At 39.0% G+C, this 19,896-nt stretch overlaps 1 protein-coding gene across 3 annotated transcripts in view; it reads right to left on the bottom strand.

Annotated features, from left to right (window-relative positions):
* Positions 1 to 6,338: 6,338 nt before the first annotated feature.
* The window catches only part of UBXN2B (UBX domain protein 2B), a 29,811-nt gene continuing 16,253 nt past the window's right edge, over positions 6,339 to 19,896 (bottom strand). For 2 of the 3 annotated variants that reach the window (XM_064384213.1, XM_064384214.1), the window contains exons 6-8: positions 16,535 to 16,672; positions 10,005 to 10,166; positions 6,339 to 8,745 (exon numbers count right to left, since the gene is read on the bottom strand). In XM_064384213.1, coding sequence (XP_064240283.1) covers positions 8,583 to 8,745; positions 10,005 to 10,166; positions 16,535 to 16,672 — 463 coding nt within the window. In that variant the 3' untranslated portion in view covers positions 6,339 to 8,582. Of the gene's footprint in view, positions 8,746 to 10,004; positions 10,167 to 16,534; positions 16,673 to 19,896 lie in introns of those variants that run through there. The other variant, XM_064384215.1, reaches the window with a different exon arrangement.

The following is a 19,896-nucleotide window of genomic DNA, read 5'->3' as shown; positions in this document are numbered from 1 at the left end:
GTCACTGCACCCTGCTAATTTTAAAAAATATTTTGTAGACACAGGGTCTTGCTATGTTGCCTAGGCTGGTCTCGAACTCCTGGCCTCAAGCGATCCTGCTGCCTCAGCCTCCCAGAGTGGTGGGATTACAGGTGTGAGCCACTGCGCCTAGCCAACATACATTTTCTATCACCAGCATCCACTTTGTTGCCACTGCTCTCTCATTTAAAAAACATTAATGTATACATTCTCCCAAGGTCCAGAGGGTTTTATTCTTCATTTCCTGATTTATTACTAATTAACCATTTACTGAGTGACTCCTGTATGTAAGATATTGTTCTGGGCTCTAGGGACACAAAGTGAAGAGTCTGGGGGAATGGGAAAGGAGCATGTTAGTCAAACAAGTTAAGAAGAAATATCAGGTATTGCTAACGCTATGGTAAAAAGTATAAAAAGTGACTGAGAGAGAAAAGAGATGACTTTAGATCGAGGCATCAGCAAAGGCCTTTCTGAAGACATTACCTTTATTAAGCTGAGGTCAGAAGGACAAATTGTGTAACAGACTGTCATTTACCCTGAGTAACGTGCTGCCTGCAAATACAGGACTGTGTTCTTGGTAGGCCCTCAGTAAGTGATAGTCCAAGTAGTCATCTCTAAGTTATGTACTCCTGACTGGGCGCAGTGGCTCACACCTGTAATCCCAGCACTTTGGGAGGCCAAGGTGGGTGAATCACTTGAGGTCAGGAGTTCAAGACCAGCCTGGCCAACATGGTGAAAACCGACTCTACTAAAATACAAAAAAATTAGAAGGGCATGGTGGTACACACTTGTAATTCCAGCTACTCAGGAGGCAGGAGAATCGCTTGAACCCAGGAGGCAGAGGTTGCAGTGAGCCAAGATCGTGCCACTGCACTCCAGCCTGGGCAACAGAGCAAGACTCCATCTCAAACAAAAAACTAAAACCAAACCAAAACAAAAAAACCCCAAAAGTTATGTACACCTTATTGCAAATGCACTGTACATATACTTAAAATTAAATAATATAAAGTCAGATTAGTCTGGGTTGCAACAGAATACTAACGTACACAATATTCTAGACACTAACATCTAGTCACATTACAAATACTTATAATAGGTTTTCAAGGGGTAAAGAAAACCCTCCTAGCCTCGATATTATGTATTTTATAAGTACATGTATAAAATATGGTATTTGCAGGTAATTTTACTATATTAATAAAGGCGACCACCTCATCCCCTGAAATGTTGAAACTCCACTTGTATCAACTAGCTCATGCTTTTACTTTCAAGTCTACTGGTGCTCTGAATATCTGTTGTATTTATTGTTGCTGCTTTTTAATCAACATAGATGCTTATAGAAAACTAAACATTAGGCCAGGCGCGGTGGCTCACTCCAGTAATCCCAGCACTTGGAGAGGCCAAGAAGAGCGGATTGCCTGAGGTCAAGAGTTGGAGACCAGTCCATCCAATATGGTGAAACCCCCATCTCTAATAAAAATACAAAAAATTAGCTGGGCATGGTGGCGGGCACCTGTAATCCCAGCTACTGGGGAAACTGAGGCAGGAGACTCGCTTGAACCTGGGAGGCGTAGGTTGCAGTGAGTTGAGACTGCGCCACTGCACTCCAGTTTGGGCAACAAGAGTGAAACTCCTACTCAAATAAAAAAAAAAAAAAAGAAAAGAAAAGAAAAGAAAACCAAACATTATAGTTTTTACCATTCCTGATAAAAATGATAAAATCTGTTCAACAAGCCTTTCCCACAAAGATAAAACTGAAGAATAAAATAGGGAAGATGTTAAATACAGAAACTACGAGGAAAGACCTTTTATAATTAAGAATGTTCTAAAAAGTACCTTGAAAAGTATACTACGTAAGGAAAGCACAAACAAAAAATCAATACAGGCATAACAGAAAGGACATGTTCTCATTTTAAATATTCTTCTATCTCCAAGGTTAAAGTGAGAAAAGGCACTGGCTTAAATATTGACACTATTTGTGAGCCATTTTAAACACTATTTCCAAGCCAGTGTAAATGGAAGGAGGTAAATGGAAGGAGGTAAAGGACAGTAAAGAGAATCTTGTGAGGAAAAACCTTTTAATTTCTTAACCCTCTTTTAATGTTGTCTAATTACCATACACACCTTAATTCAATAATAATCATGAGCCATCAGAAAGCACTGTATTGCTAATTCCATGTGAAGTCTTTAAGTCCATGCTGGTAAGTTAAACTGTTTGTTACCCCCTCCAAAGAAAGCAAGAAGTGTTGCGATACAATCAACAAACCAGTGGTTTACCAACATTCTCTTTCCCTGTAGCTTCCCTGTGAGTAGCTGCACTTGGAATTGTGCCAGAGAATCCACATGAAATCAAACTATAGGATTCAAAGGAAATTTTAAGGTAGCCACTGCTTAGGATGATTCTGAGTATCTCTGCTTTACATAGAAACATTTATCTAAAGGACAATGAATCATCAAGTTCCAACTTTCTAAAAGAGCATTTTCCCCTGCACACGTCCCCAGGTCATAGCTATAAATCCCAAAGAGGCAAAACTGTTAAGCTAAGTGGATTAGAGCTAGTTATTAGTTCTGGGACACACATGGTATTTTCATACGCTATAAAACACACACGCGCGCACACACACCCACACACATACACACATACATATACTTTGTTCCACATGTGCACTAGGGATCTTTTTATAAACTATTTGGGTTAGAAGATACTTTAATTAAAAACTTTACAGAGGATTATATATATTCACAGCATTGATCAGGGACACTCTTAAGGGGCAAACACTAATACAGGAGCTAGAAATAAATTATTTAGGCAGATAGTGAGGGCCAGAGAATCCTCGGCAGAACTTCCCTTTTAACAAGAAGCAGCCCTAGCAATCATTTCTTTTCTAACAAAGAGCAGCCTGAAAGGTTGAGCTGCAAACATAGGTAAGGAAGCTGGAAGCTTCCATGGGAGGATGCCAATAGGAAAGGGCTATGCCAATAGAAAAGGGCTACCTGGGGGCCAGGCATGTCCACCATGGAAGCTCCATCTTCCTTTGTTAGCACGTGTACAGTAAGAAAGAAATGGGCAACATGGAGCTCAGGTAGAGAACCCACCTGCATAATAGAAGATTGGGTTGGGGGCTGCCAGAGATTTGCACCATATGCTGATGGCACACCTGGTCCTAACCGGTTTTTTGTACTCTATGTACACCAGACACTACCTCCCCACTAGCTCATCTATAACCCTCCCTGCATTTCACTGCGGATCAGCAACTAATTTTTCCAGGACCCCTCTTGGTAGTAGAGAGCTCATCTCCTTTTTTTTTTTTTTTTTAAATTATTAATTCTATTTATAAAAAGCAATCTGCACATCCAAAAATATATGTATTTTAAATTTATTTAACTTTAGGTGCATACTATATCTGGCATTTTTCCCCATGTTATCCCTCCCCACCCCACGCTGTCTCTCCCCTACCCCACCAACTGTCCCCAGTGTGTGATGCTCCTCTCCCTGAGTCCATGTGTTCTCGTTCAACACCCACCTATGAGTGAGAACATAGTGTTTGGCTTTCTGTTCTTATGTCAGTTTGCTGAGAATGATGGTTTCCAGATTTATCCAAGTCCCTACAAAGGACACAAACTCATTGTTTTTTATGGCTGTGTAGTAGTCCATGGTGTATATGTACCACGTTTTCTTTGTCCAGTCTATCATTGATGGGCATTTGGGTTGGTTCCAGGTCTTTGCTATTGTACACAGGGCTGCAATGAACATACGTGTGCACGTCTTTATAGAACGATTTATAGTTCTTTAGGTATATACCCAGTAGTTGGATTGCTGGGTCAAATGGAATTTCTATTTCTAGATCCTTAAGAAATCGCCACACTGTCTTCCACAATGGTTGAACTAATTTACACTCCCACCGTGTTCCTATTTCTCCACATCCTCTCCAGCATCTGTTGTCTCCAGATTTTTTAATGATCGCCATTCTAACTGGCGTGAGATGATATCTCAGTGTGGTTTTGATTTGCATTTCTCTAATGACCAGTGATGATGAGCACTTTTTCATATGTTTGTTGGCCTCATATGTCCTCTTTTGAAGTGTTTGTTCATATCCTTCTCCCAATTTTGAATGGGGTTGTTTTTTTCTTGTGTATCTGTTTTAGTTCTTTGTAGATTCTGGATATTAGCCCTTTGTCAGATTGGTAGGTTGCAAAAATTTTTTCCCATTCTGTTGGTTGCCGATTCACTCTAATCATGGTTTCTTTTGCTGTACAGAAGCTCTGGAGTTTAATTAGATCCCAATTGTCTATTTCTTTTGCTCATTAAACTTCAGCTCTTAACCTCTTTGTGTGTTGGCATCCTTATCTCCATGGCCATGAGACAACAAACCTTGGGTGTCATCCCAGATAAGACCGCTTCAACATGATACACTTTTCAACAATATACGTTGCACGAATCCCAAATACCTGAGATGGGTCTCAATATAGGAAGTTTATTTGGCCAAGGTTAAGGATGCGCACCTGTGACACAGCCTCAGGAAGTCCTGATGACATGAGCCCAAGGTGGTTGGGGCACAGCTTGGTTTTATAGATTTTGGGGAGACATGAGACATCAATCCATATAGGTAAGATGAACATTGGATTAGTATAGAAAGGCAGGACAACTCAAAGTGCGGGAGAGGACTTCCAGGGCATAGGTAGATAAGAGACAAATGGTGGCATTCTTTTGAGTTTCTGATTAGCCTTTCCCAAGGAGGCAATCAGACAGGACTTTATCTCCGTGAGCAGCGGGATAACTTTGAATAGAATGAATGGGAGATGGGAGGCAGGTTTGCACTAAGCAGTTCCCAGCTTGACTTTTTCCTTTAGTTTAGTGATTCTGGGGTCCCAAGATTTATTTTCCTTTCACAGTTGTTACAATGTTTTCAGAAATTCACTGTGGCAAAAAAAGAAGCACCTGAACCTTTTTGTTTGGGTAGAATAAAAACAGAAACAGTAACAGGAAATTCGGGTAATACGGCTACAACCAGTTCCTTCTCTGTCCCTGAAAACGGTGCACCAAGGGAAATTAAACCATAGGAAATGTTATTCATGTTAAAATAATCTATTCGGCCGCTCAAAACTACAAATCAAAGAAAATCTGAAAACCTTTCCAATGAGTTTCAGTGAAAACATTCTTTATTGATAAGCAGACACTTCAAACTTTTTGATTACATAGATCATGCAAAATGACTGACCTTACACACGGTTGTCTGTTCACTGTGACATCTTTTTTGACATGATTATAATTTAAAAAGAATGACTGCAGTAGTAAAAATAATTCATGAAATCTCTCAATGAGCAAAACATTACATAGCACACATGAAATACTGTTCATCCCTCCTGGATGTTTTAATTCTCTCCTAATGTAAATCTCTCTATTCTGGAAGACTATTATATACAAAAATGGCAGTTATTTCTGTATGTGCATCCATAGGCACCCAACTGATAAAGACAAGAAAATTTCAAATAATTTTACAAGGTTTGGTTATTTTTCCTGTTTTGTTAATCCAAAACAGGACAATGCCCTTTAATTTAAATGTTCATTTCTTTTAAAAAATCATTTTCTTCAGAAAATGATTTCAACTCCTGAAAAGGTTGTTTTACACCTGGTAATCTTTTTGAATTGGAGCTGGCTGTTATACAGGTAGTTTTCAGTAAGTGAAAAGGAGTAGGGCTTATTTTGAGAATTCCTCTTCCCTGTGGTAGTGGGATCACCACTTTCATCCCGTGGTAGTTCTGGTAGCACTCTCAGTATGAAAACCCTAGCACAGGTAAATTCACCTCTTTGAAATAAGCAGTGACCCTGGAGAAAGGTGAATTCCAAATCTCCTAGTAGCATATTCAAGTCTTCTGGCAGTGAAGTAGGCATAAAAGACTTTTCTAGGTACTTAGAGTGGTGCTGTAACAAATACCTAAAAATGAAAAAGTAGCTCTGGAACTGGGCAGTAGGTAGAGGCTGGAAGAATTCTGAGGAGCATGACGGAAAGAAGCTAGATTGCCTAAACAGACTGTGGTAGACACGTGGAATGTTAATGCTAGGGCAGGCTCGAAGGAAGGTCAGAGTATGACAGCGAATGCTTAGACTACCATAGAATATCTAACTCACCATGAATAGACTTAACTGAAATAACATTAAAGACACTGCCATTGAGGGCTTAGAAGAAAATGAGGAATACGTTATTGGAAAACTGGAGGAAAGGGGTCCTTGTTACATAGCGGCAAAAAACTAAGCTGAATTGTGTCCTGCAGTTACGTGTAAAACAGAATTTTTAAGTGATGACGTCAATATTTAGCTATTTCCAAGCAAACTGTGGAAGGTACAGCCTGCTGTCTTCTTGCTGATTATAGTAAAATATAGAAGGAGGTAGACAAATTGAGGGAAGAGCTGTTAAATATAAAGAAACCAGGGCTTGATTTGGGAAATTCGTGGCCTATTCAAATGGCAAAAGCTGCTAAAACTAAGAGATTCACTGTCAGGACAGCCTTCTCTAGAGAAAGCGATGAAGGTATGGCTGTATAACCTTTTGCAAATACTTCAGAAACATCAAAAGGTCTGAGTATCAGGTCACACAAAAGGCTCTTTGAAGAGATTAAGGGCGTGTATCATACATCCGCTCAGCTATTTCAGAAAAAGCCACAAATAGAGACAGGATTTTCCAGGAAAGATGTGAGCAACCTCCTATCTAAATGAGTGAATCCCCAGGACATATGTAAGAGACCCACAAGTTTCTTGACAATGTTATAGCAGCAGAAACACCACCATTTTTAACAGAAAGCTTTAGAGAATATAAAAGAAACAAGCTAATAAGCTGATACTCAGTTGGAAACGTGGACTACCTTTTGTGAAAAAGTAAAAATGACTCTGAGACAGTCACAAGCCCAGAGAACTGAGATATCACACCCAGATCCTCTCCCAAATTTAATTTAGATGGCTTTAATGTGAGATTTGAGACTTTTGAGTTGGTGAGACTCATATAGATTTTGGATTTAGAGTTGATGCTGTAATAATGGGTTGTGATTTTTGAGCACCTATGAGTGAGGTAAATTTATTTTGTGATGGCTCTGAATCTTTAATAAAGGGCCACCCTGAATCTTTAACATGGGGTGGGGAATGTAATAGTCAAGAAGAATAATGTTCTATGTAAAATCTTCATGTCCTAATCTCAAAATCTGCATGTAACCTTAAATGGTAAGAGAGATTTTGCAGATGTAATTAAGGTTACTATGGATTTCAAGATGAGGAGATAAGCCTAGATTTATCCAGTGGGCCTCATTTAATCATGAGTCCTGCAGAGAACCTCCCCAGGCTGGTGTCAGAGAGATGTGATAATAGAAGGGTCACAGAGATGGAACAGTGCTGATTTTTAAGATGGAAGAAAGGTCACAAGCCAAGGAATGCAGATGTCCTCTAGAAAGTGGAATGACAAGGAAATGATTCTCCTGTACAGCCTCCTGAAAGGAATGCAGCTCTGCCAACAAACTGATCTTAGCACCGCAAAACCCATTTGGACTCCTAACCTATAGAATTTCTAAGAAAATTAAATTTGTGGTATTTTAAGCCTTATTTTGTAACTTCTTATGGCAGCAATGGAAAACTAACCAGAAGTGATAACTAAAGATGAAATGGTGTCTCAGAAGAAGGAAAAGCTTCTGGCTTCAGGAGAAATGCAAACATTTATGCTGGTAATTCTTTAGATCCAGTCTGTCTGACAGAATTTACAGTCCTGTATTTCTACACTAGTCTTGTTTTGGAGAAGACATTCTAGGTTGAGCCACAGAACAGTGTTTAGTGTATATAAGGAGTTTCATAGAAAAATGTGTTGAATGAATAAATGAATGTGATCAAGGCAAGCTCTGGGAGGAACTGTAATTACTGGATTTTAAAATGTTGTTGCTGTTTACCAAATCTTTTTAAGAACTGCTGACCTTTATGTGTTTTTGTTTAAGTTCACGACGGTCATAATTCTATAAAATACAAGGCAAAATTGTATTTTCTGATACTAGGAACATACCTAAATCAGTAAGTAAAAAGGATGTGTAAAATCTTAATAGAAGAAATAATTATTGTATGATCAAACAATTTCAAAATCAAAATAGACACTTTTCAGTATATATTACAGACAAATTTTCAACTTATTTGATCAAAAGATTTCTTAATGGCTGTCGGTCAATGCTGCATCAAGAAACTTTAGTGCAAATTTTACCAAACGCATCTTATCAAAAAGGGGTTTTGTTCATTTTTTTCTGCAAATAAATGTTGTTACATTAACACTAAGCATGGAACAAACTGATCTGCCTAGAAATCCAAAAACTATCAACATAAGCCAGTCCTTCAAATAAAAACTCAAACATACTTATCTCGAAGTCTATTCCTAATCCAAATTTGTCTATATTCAAGTTGGAAGACAGAATTAACAATAAAACCAAAATTTATCTGTAGAAATAATAAAAATAATCTGGTTGTTTTTAATGCCGGAAGCACTGTCCTCATTAATATGGCATATCATCTATTCCCACATGCTACTGCATGGACAGGAGCAATATTATTTTAGTTGCTGGAGTAACACAGTGTTAAGGATATCTGCTTCTTGTAGTGTCAGGCTTTCATCTGTTAGCTCTTTATTCGGAAATGAAGTCACAAGAATAAAGTCAAGAGTGGCAAATTCAGGACGAGACTGTACAATAAAGTTCCGGACATCCAGGATCCTGAAGAAACAAGACAAAAATAATTTATAATGTAAAAAATCATATTTTCATGTAAGCTTAAGTTAAAATTAAATCATAATAAAAATCACAAAATTTTAGTCTTTATAAAAGGTGTTATAACTTTCTTTAATATATAGTATTTCAATTGAAAGATTTATTTTAGCTTAAGTTAAAATGTAAAGTAACTTTAGAATGTACTTAACATTTGCTTTTCCTGTAAAATGGAAAAAATCTTAAGGTAAGTTATGCATAAAGTAAGTGTCTAATGTTGTTATTTTAAAAGTGCAGGGCTGGCTGGGCATGGTGGCTCACACCTGTAATTACAGCACTTTGGGAGGCTGAGGTGGGTGGATCACTTGAGGCCAGGAATTCAAGATTATCCTTGCTAACATGGTGAAACACCACCTCTACTAAAAACAGGAAAAGTTATCTGGGCATGGTGGTGCCTGCCTGTAATCCCAGCTACTCAGGAGGTTGAGGCATGAGAACTGCTTGAACCTGGAAGGCAGAGTTTGCAGTGGGCTGAGATATCCTGCCACTGCACTACAGCCTGGGAGACAGAGTGTAGGTCCTACTTTTTTCAGAGTATAAAATATGTTAGCAGCAGCATATGATCCAGAAAAAGGTAACTATGATTGGCCTGTGGCAAAGTGAGTGTAAAACTATGAAATGTGTTGTCATAATTTTAAATAATTACTCTCACATAAATACAGTAATTCAACATAAATATATCTGTTAGGGTCTTGCCTCAATGGACAAATCATATGTGATATACAAATCAATCAATATAAAAAGAACATTTAACACTATCTGAAGTTCTGGACAAGAGTACAATTCAACTTTATTTACACTATACATTTATATTATGAAGTATTTGCTATATAGAAAATTAATCCCCATCAAAATTATCACAAATTTTTAAATGAATAAAGTCCCAAAAAGGTTTTACAATGTTAAATCTGATTCTACTTCATTATAGTTTTGGCAACAACACAAGGCTATAGTTCTTAATTTATTTTTGTGTGATACCTGAGATCACATTAGTATTTTGATAGTTTATACAAACTGTTTAAATACCATATATTTCATTTCTTATACATAGCTATTATTCTTTTAAAAATGTTTCTTCTGTCAAAAACTTACTTCAAAAGTAAACCTAAAGAATATCATATTCTTCATTACTCATGTTACATAGTTTTACTTAGGTAAGCAACCCAGCATATAATAGCAAACAGGACCCCATTGGTAAAGAAGCTTACCTGTGTGTACTATTGAATCTTTGTATCAAACGACTCCCATCTGCTAACCTGATTTGAATTTTTGTTGTTGGGACTGAATCATCAATAAGAACAACTGCATTAAGTATTGATTTATCCTCCTCTTCTGGAGAAGAAGGTGTACTGACTATTTCAGGTGTAAGGCTAAGAAAGAAGAATTAAAGAATTAGAACACAAATCTGAATATGTAAAATATATGAAAAACTGAAGAGAGCAGATAAACACTCAGAATATGGCTTCATTTGAGTCTCCTATACTTCTTTCAACCTCTTTCTTTACAGTAAAGTTATTTTGGATCCTATGATTCTGATTTGGTTTATCTAATCTCTCTCAAAAGCCTAACTTTGCATCCTTTCCTCGTTTAACTGTCTGAAATTTCATCAGACTGTTTAGCAAATCAGTTTTAGTTAGAAATATGAGCAACTCTGAGTTAGTGTCAAAGAATGACTGAGAGCACAGACAGACATGGTTTCACATCCCAGCAATGTCAATTGTGTAAAGCTGAGTAAGTCCATCAATTATTCTGAATCCCAGTTCTATCATTTATAAAATGAGGGAATAATACTATGTTATGAAGGTATATTATGCCAGTAAGTCCTTAATATTGTGCCTAGAACAGTGTTTCAACAGGTGCCAGCTATTGTGTACATATTATCAGCACTAAATTCACTTAACTTAAACTTGGCTAATATTACTTAAAAACATCTGATTCAAGCACTACTTTGCAAAACAGAAATAATTTCTAAGTATTAGTGACGAGTAAAATGTTAAAACATGACAATAAATTCATAATGAAGCTAATTTAATAGAACACCTTACCCTTTGAACTTGGTAACTAGTGACCCTAGCACTGCTGTCTTAGCCCCTTCTAACGCTAGCTGGATGTTCAGACAGTATATGCCAAAAGTGAATGTCAAAAATACAGTGCCTTTTGGTTAAAAGATTAAAAGAAATTTAGCCCAATTTTCTCAGTCATCTCAAGGGATTTTTGATAGCCTTGAAGTTTATTCTCTAGAACAGTAAGATTTAGATGGTTTTCTATACATTATTTGGAAAAAAGACACACATGTATCTATATATTTATTAGTATAAAAGTTCTATGAGCATTTGGGCTTTAGTCCAATATAAAACTAAATCATGACTCTTACTCCCAATCAAAAAGTTTCTCAGAGTACACAGCAAAGTGGTAAAATTATCTGGTACTAACTGCTGACACTTTTTCTTTAGCTATTTCTGACACTAATTTTAGAAGTGATATGAAAATATATAAAGATATACAAAAGGTTAAAATTATGACTTACAATAAATGACCAGATATTAAGGAATTTCTTTTTAATTTGGAATTGAGGACCTAAGTAATTGCACTGCCAATCTGGTTTCCTGTGCCAACGGTCCAGTGTTCCTTACACAAGGGAGGGGAACGAAAAGCCAAGAGAAAAGACACGAGACACTGAATGCAAAGGACGTCTTTACCTCCGCCTCACTGACAATCAGGTATACACATTCTCATCATCACTACCACCATTACCACCTCTGCCACATTCGTTATTTCATTTACATCAGCTTGGGAGGCAGTGTTAACGGCATGGTTCTCGGAGCCGGATTACCTGGTTTCAATCCCAACTCTGCACTTACTATGTGACACCAGGCAAGTCACTTACCCTTACTGTGCCTAAGAGACAACAGCAGCATTGTTGTAAAGATTAATTAGGACACATAAGCACTTCAAATGGTGCTTTTACATAGTTGGCACTACTAACAGTTGGCTATTAGCATTATAATTATCCTAACAACAACTCTGGAAGAAAAGCCCTAATACTCCTATTGGTAAGAGAGCTGAGGTTTATCTTGGGCTCTTTCCAGACATCAAGTTGCCTGCCTGTTGTTCTGTTGTTTTTGTAACCTACTGCTTTCTGTTTCTGGCAGATTCTGACCAGGTAGGTTTCTTCTCAAAACAGAAAATACAGGGTGGAGAAGCTACGTAAGAAAATGTGTATCTGTCACAATGAAGCTACTGTATATGGAATAATAACATTTGAGAACTGGAATGGATGGACTTTCAATGTAACTTAGGCCAACCACATCATTTTACCCAAAAGAAACTGAGTCACAGAGAGACTAAAAGACATGCTCAGAACCACCTAGACAGAGAGCTGGACAAGCTGGTAGTGTGGTATTAAAAAAACCAGCTTAAAAAGTTATGTTAATTTATTTGTTTTACATTATTTATTTTTCTGAGATGCAGTTTCGCTCTCTGTTACCCAGGCTGGAGTGCAGTGGTATGATCTCAGCTCACTGCAACCTCTGCCTCCTGAGTTCAAGTGATTCTCCTGCCTCACTCTCCCATGTAGCTGAGATTACAGGTGCCTATCACCATATGCAGCTAATTTTTTTTTTTTTTTTGTATTTTTAGTAGAGATGGGGTTTTGCCATATTAGCCAGGCTGGTCTTGAACTCCTGATCTCAAGTCATCTGCCTGCCCCAACCTCCCCAAGTGCTGGGATTACAGGAGTAAGCCACTGTGCCTGGCCAAGTTATGTTAATTCTAATATTTAGCTTTCAAAATCACATCTGTTTGCTATTTAAAACTTTCTCCGTATCATTCAATTGATCAAATCATCGTACAATTTTTACATTAAAAAGAAACTTTAAGAAAGAAAAGAGAGAGAAATTAATTGGTACAGGTTTCTAGGCAAAAGGCAGGAAAGGACGTAGGTTGTAATTCCTTCAGACAGGAGCACAAATACCCTCTTCTTCAAACTTATGGAGGGAGAGGAGGATGGAAATGACCATTAATAATCCTGAAGGCTGGAGGGGAACATGATAAGAATGTGAATTCCTGTTAGATACTATTTTCTCAGTGAAGCTAGAAGCAAAGAAATTTGCTGACAGTGAGGGGCAAGGGTTGAGGAGGGGGTTTAGAAAAGCAGCTCAGGCTTGTAAGACTGGGGAGGCACAGCACTGCCTGCTCAGCACAGCTGAGACTGTCCCCAGAAGCACTGAGGCGCAGGGGGCAGACAACCCAGTCAGGCTCCAGTCAGGCCACAGCTGTTGAAGAGCTGGGATAAGGAAAGGCTTTGAAGTTTTAGAGAAGAGAGCCCTCAGGGTCTAGGGCCCCAGATGAAGTCAAATCTCAGGTGAGTGAGAGTGGCAAGCACAATCTTTTGAACAGAACAGTAGGACAAACAGGCAGTGACTGTTTTTATGCAGATCAAATCACGATTTTTTATCACTATACATGTCAGTTCAAAAGCCTACCAAGAATGCCTACTCGCTAGTCCTCCCTATTAAAAATGACTTCGTGATTTTGTAGGTCTTTTAGCTGTTAGGCACTGCTCTAGCTCACCAAACTATTTTTTATACCACTGTAAATTTGCAGTTTTACATCTATGGTTTGCTTTCTTCTATTATGTGAGGGTACTATGTAACATTTTTACTGCATTTTGGTTTGTACCACAATTGTATATTACATAAAAAGATTTAGTTTCCATCTATGTAACATTCTGTGTGTACTTGGATTGCCATCTATGGAAGACAATGGATTATTTTCATTTCTGTTTTACTTGCTTCTTTTTATGTCCTGTTCAGTAAATAGTTATCTGGAACCCTTGAGAATCAAGCTATTTTAGAAAGTTACTTTCTAATGAAGGTTAACTATTAAACTCTTAATATATCTCAGTGTAAATCTTTAATATACAATGTTCTATATGTAATTCTTTACTTTAGAATATATGATATTTGCTTATTCAACATTTGGGTTTGTGTACATATAGGCTCACATCAAGCTCATCTCCTTCTCGTGTAAAGTCTCTAATAGAAGTTGAAAATTCTAAAGATATAGATTCTGGGAGATGTAGATCTCTCAGACTCTCTTGCAGCTAGGATTTCATACCTCTACCCTTCCACCAAGGAAACAAACATATACTTGTTTGGTGGAAGTAGCACTGCAAAGTGAAAACTCTGTAGCTCTTCTGGTTACCAAAGCAGTGGAGGCATTTCTTTCTTTTATGATGGAATGTCCTAGTATCTAAGTCCCTAGTTTCATGGGGAAGGAGCACCTGATTGGGGGGCATAGGTGTGTCTCTAGAACACTGTTCTATTGTGTTTGTTTCTCCTGGCTAAGGAAAGCTTGGTTTGCTTGTCTCTTCCAGATGTTCCATAAACTACACAAGATCCCGTAAGAAACCTATTACTACTAGCAAGTAGATTCTGTTTTCTATAATCAGAATCCTGATCAACATGGCTAGTAAATTAACATGGTATTATTACCACTGATCTCTCACTTTCTTCCATCAGTTTCTCCTTTCTTTCCTATTATTTTCTCTAGCTATTTGCCTTAAAAGGAAAATGATCTTTGTGAGATAATATCCTTATTTTCATGCATTTAATAACTGCTGGCTCTTCTCAGATGCCTTCCCTTTATGCTACCTTCTTTAATTCCAATTCTAGATTTACTGTATGTAACTACTAACAAGGATGTGCAGTCTAACATAAATTCTTGGTCATACATTTAAATAATAGAGAAGGAAAACGTACACAGCAAAGAGATGACTAGGCATTTTATCTGCATTCTAATTAAAAATCATAATCTTGGCTGGGCGCGGTGGCTCACGCCTGTAATCCCAGCACTTTGGGAGGCCAAGGCGGGTGGATCACGCGGTCAAGAGATCGAGACCATCCTGGTCAACATGGTGAAACCTCGTCTCTACTAAAAATACAAAAAATTAGCTGGGCATGGTGGCGCGTGCCTGTAATCCCAGCTACTCAGGAGGCTGAGGCAGGAGAATTGCCTGAACCCAGGAGGCGGAGGTTGCGGTGAGCCGAGATCGCGCCATTGCACTCCAGCCTGGGTAACAAGAGCGAAACTCCGTCTCAAAAAAAAAAAAAAAAAAAATCATAATCTCAATAAATATTAAGTAAAAATGAGAAGTGTGAGAAAATTAAAAAAATAAATACCTATGTAGGTTGATCACAACAAGAGGAGTAAAAACATAGTATTTTACAATTCAAGAGAAGTCTGGCCAGGCATAACGGCTCATGCCTGTAACCCAGGCACTTTGGCAGGCCAAGACAGAAGAACAGCTTGAGGCCAAATATTCAAGACCAGACTGGACAACACAGTGAGACCCACATCTCTACAAAAACTAAAAAGAAAAAAAATTAGCTGGGCTCAGCAGTGCCTGTAGTCTCAGCCAGTCAGGAGAATGGGGTAGGAAGCTTGCTTGAGCCCAGGAGGTCAAGGCGGCAGTGAGCTATGACTGCACCATTGTACTCCAGTCTGGGCAACAGAGCAAGACCCTATCTCAAAAAAAAAAAAAAAGAGAAGCCTGACATATGGCAGGAAAGAAAGATGAGGGAGAAAATTCCAAGTAGGCCTGTGACTGAAAATTGAAGAGTTTGTGTCCTGAGAAAAACAGGTCAACATAAATTCCTGTATTTCCTTTAGGTCCCCAGAACCAGTCACTATCAGGAGAATACAAAAAGGAAGACTAGAGATAGCAAAGTATAAAGAAGCAATAATGAAGTCTTTCCTATCTTGAAAAATGGGAGAAGAGACAACCAGTGTGCACTAGGCAACTGAAAAGGGCTTGGAAGGGAAGGAATCACATGAAGAGAAGCAAAGGATGCACTAAAGGGTACACTGGAAACATCCCCAATGCGGCAATTCTGTATCACCTGCAACAGTATGTGGACAAGTAGAGAGGGTAACTTTTACCAACATATTTTACAATTTCTAAGATTACATTAAGCCATGACTATTATAAAGGAACCCACTAAACATTCTGCCATGCACATTGGTTTTTAAACTGTGCTCTTCAATGTCCTAAGGTTCTTCGGAAATGTCTGAGAGATAATGCCTTCCTTCACTGACAATCAGAGGAGCTCAGGTTTTACATATTGGGCTTCCAAAACTTGACAAAAGAGTTTGGCTGTTTAAAAACTATTGAAAATCACAAAGCTAAGCACATTGCTCCTGCTGCAAGAGCTTGGTAATTACTGATGGCAGACATGCATGCTTCCATTATGATGTAAGATATCCATTATTCTATCTCATCAACAATCATTTACAATTCTCTCCTTTGAAACCAGGTAATCTGAAAGAGGCATATAATATAGTGGTGAAAAGCACAAACTCTGGAGTCAGAGTGCCTGGGTTTGAATCCCACATGCTAGCCATTTCTTAGCTCAATCATCCTGGGCAAATTACTGCATCTGCAAAATGAAGTAATAACTGTGTTTACATCAAAGGGCTGTTGTAAGTGAGATAATGCATATGTAGTGCTTAGAGGGCCAGGAACATGGTAACTGCAATATCAGTATTAATATTAATTATAGTATTATTAATATCAATTAATATCATAGTAAGATAACATAATACTATTAACGGATTTGTATATCTAATGTGCATAGTTCATATTTTGGTTTTTATTTCACAGGTTATTTTGCTTTTCTTATTCTCAAAGAAAAATTCATGTTCAACAAAGGTATTTTTTTCATTTTAGGATTTTTACCTTCCAAGTTTTTGCCCTTCTCCACTAAAAGCCTTGAACCTTAATCTAGGTTTTATGTATTCTTGATCTTGATGATCCTCCATATCCAAATTCACTTGGCCACCATGAACAAGGCGCTGAAGCTCCAGGGGAATCTCTCTTTTAAAAAGGGGGAAAAAAGATTATCATTAAGTTTTTCAAAAATTAAACTACATTGTTGAGATTACTGTAATTATTTCATGAGCTACATTGGAAAACAGAATTTTCTGCTTAAATTATAACACAAAAATTTCCATGATGATTGATTAGTCCTTGTAGATCTTTCTTAAAATTACTTCACATTACTCCTTCGTGGCTCTCAACACAGGGATGCTTTGGTTGTCACAATTGGAGTGCTTCTGGCATTTAGAAAGTTAAATTTTAAGACAGCAATTTATCTGTAAATTAGCACTAAAAAATTCCTGTGAGGATAAAAGATAATGTGGATATTTATTAATGAACTCCTTGGAGAAAGTTCTGAAAATTGATATGGGTGTTTTTGCTTGTTGGGTGTATTAGCCCATTTGCACTGCTATAAAGAAATACCTGAGGCTGGGTAATTTATAAAGCAAAAAGTTTTACTTTGACTCATGGTTCTGCAGGCTGTACAAGCAACATAGTACCAGAATCTGGCTTCTGGTGAGATCTCAGGAAACTTACAGTCACAGTGGAAGGCAAAAGGGGACCCAGCATATCATAAAGCAAGAGCAGAAGCAAGAGAGAGGAGGGAGGTTCCAGGCTCTTGAGTGAGCTACCAGGCTGAGAACTCATTCATTACGATGGGGATGGCACGAAGCTATTCATAAGGGATCTACCTCCATGATCCCAATACCTCCCTCCAGCCCCACCCCAAGAGCGGAGGTCACACTTCAACATGAGATTTGAAGGGAACAAAACATCCAAACCATATCATTTCCACCAGTGGCCCCCCAAATGTCATGTCCTTGTCATACTGCAAAATACAATCATCCCTTCTCAATAGTCCCCCAAAGTCTTAACTCATTCTAGCATTAACTCAAAAATCCAAAACCTCATCTGAGATTCAAGCCATGTTCTTTCTACCTATAATCCTGTAAGATAAAAAAGAAATTATTTACTTCTAAGATAGAATGGTGGTAGAGGCATTGGGTTAAACATTCCCATTCCAAAAGAGAAATCCGCCAAAACAAAGAGGCAACAGACCCCACATAAGTCTGAAACCCAGCAGGGCAGACATTAAACCTTACAGCTCCAAAATAATCCTTGACTCCATGTCCCACATACAGGACGTATTGGCGCTAAACAAGGCTTTGGGCAGCTCTGGCCCTGTGACTGCTCTCACGGGCTGGAATTGGATACCTGTGGCTTTTCCAGGCTCAGGATATGAGTTGCTGGTGACTCTATCATTCTTGGGTCTGGAGGGTGGCACCTCACTTCCAACAGCTCCACTAGGCAGTGCACCAGTGGGGACTCTGTCTGGGGGCTCCAACCTCACATTTCCCTTTGGCATGGCCCTACTAGGGTCTCTCTGAGGGGTCTCTGCTCCTGTGGCAGGCTTCTGCCTAGGGACGCAGAATTTCTGATACATCCTCAGAAATCCAGGTGCAGCCTTCCATGCCTCCTTCACTCATGCATTCTGTGTGCCTGTAGGCTTAACACCATGTGGAAGCCACCAAGGCTCACAATGGCTTGTGCCCTTGAGAACAAGCAGAGGCCCATGCTATACCTGGGGCTATTTGAGCTGTGGCTGGAGCTGCAGCAGCTGGGATACTGGGAATGGCGTCCAGAGGCTGCACAGGGCAGCTGGGCCCTGAGTTTGACTTCCAAAACCACAATTTCCTCCTAGGACTCTGGGCCTGTGATAGCAAGGGGCTGCCATAAAGGCTTCTGAAACGCCTTCAAGGCCTTTTTCCTAATATCTTGGTTAGTAGCACTAGGCTAGGCTCTCTTCTATTCATACAAATCTATCAAGTGGTTGCTCCACAACCTGCTTGTATTCTGCTCTGACAACACTTTTTCCTTCTCTACTACATGGCCAGAATGAGAATTTTCCAAACTTCAACTGGCTCTGCTTCTCTTTTAAATATGAGTTCCAACTTTAAGTCATTTATTTGCTCCTATGTCTGACCACAGGTTGTTAGAAGCTGCCTTAACACCTCTTGAACGTTCTGCTGTTTAGAAATTTCTTCCACCAGGGCCGGGTGTGGTAGCTCACTCCTGTAATCCCAGCACTCTGGGAAGATGAGGCAGGTGGATCATGAGGTCAGGAGTTCAAGATCAGCCTGGCTAAGATGGTGAAACCCTGTCTCTACTAAAAATATAAAAAATAGCTGGGTATGGTGGTGGGCGCCTGTATTCCCAGCTACTCAGGAGGCTGAGGCAGGAGAATCGCTTGAACCTGGGAGGTGGAGGTTGCAATGAGCCGAGAGCGCTACTGCACTCCAGCCTGGGCAAAAGAGCCCGACTCCATCCAAAAAAAAAAAACAAAAGAAAAAGAAATTTCTTCCAGATACCCTAGATCATCACTCTCTTAAGTTCAACCACCCACAAAGCCTTAGGGTATAGAAACAATGCAGCCAAGTCCTTTGCTAGGGCATAACAAGGGTGGCCTTTACTCCAGTTCCCAATAACTTCTTCATTTCTATCTGAGAGTTCTGACCTTCACTGTCCATATTTCTATCAGTACTTTGGTCACAACCACTTGAGAAGTCTCTAAGAAGTTTCAAACTTTCGTTTGTCTGTCTTCTTCAGGGAAATCCAAACTCTTCCAGTCACTGCCTATTACCCAGTTCCAAAGATGCTTCCACAATCAGCCTTCTTTAGAGCAATGCCCTACTCCTTGATATCAATTTTCTGTATTAGTCTGTTTGTACTGCTATAAAGGAATACCTGAGGCTGGGTAATTTATTAAGCAAAAAGATTTATTTCGGCTCATGGTTCTGCAGGAGGTACAAGTAGCATGGCACCAGATTCTGCTTCTAGTGAAGCCTCAGGGAACTAACAATCACGGTAGAAGGCAAAGGGGGACTTGGTGTGTCACATAGCAAGAGTGGAAGCAAGAGAGAAGGGGAGGTTCCAGGTTCTTTTAAACAGTCAGCTCTCGCTTGAACTGCCAGAACAAGAACTCATTCAAATTACCATGGGGATGGCACCAAGCCGTCTGTGAGGGGTCCACCCCATGATCCAAACACCTCCCACATGCCCACCCCCACAGTGGAAGTCACATTTCAACATGACATTTGGGGAGGACAAAAACATCTAAACCATTTAAACATCATGGGGATTTGTGAGCACTGCTGCCATTCAGTGTCAAGGCGGGGGATATCAGATGCTCTGCACACTTCTTATAGCATCTGTTGCCTTTA

The sequence above is a fragment of the Aotus nancymaae genome, unplaced genomic scaffold, assembly GCF_030222135.1.
Source record: "Aotus nancymaae isolate 86718 unplaced genomic scaffold, 86718_ANA_hifiasm-v0.15.2.pri h1tg000036l, whole genome shotgun sequence".
In the NCBI taxonomy this organism is placed as follows: Eukaryota; Metazoa; Chordata; class Mammalia; order Primates; family Aotidae; genus Aotus; species Aotus nancymaae.
Note: the sequence above shows the minus strand (reverse complement) of the source record. Positions and strands in the feature narration are given on the sequence as shown.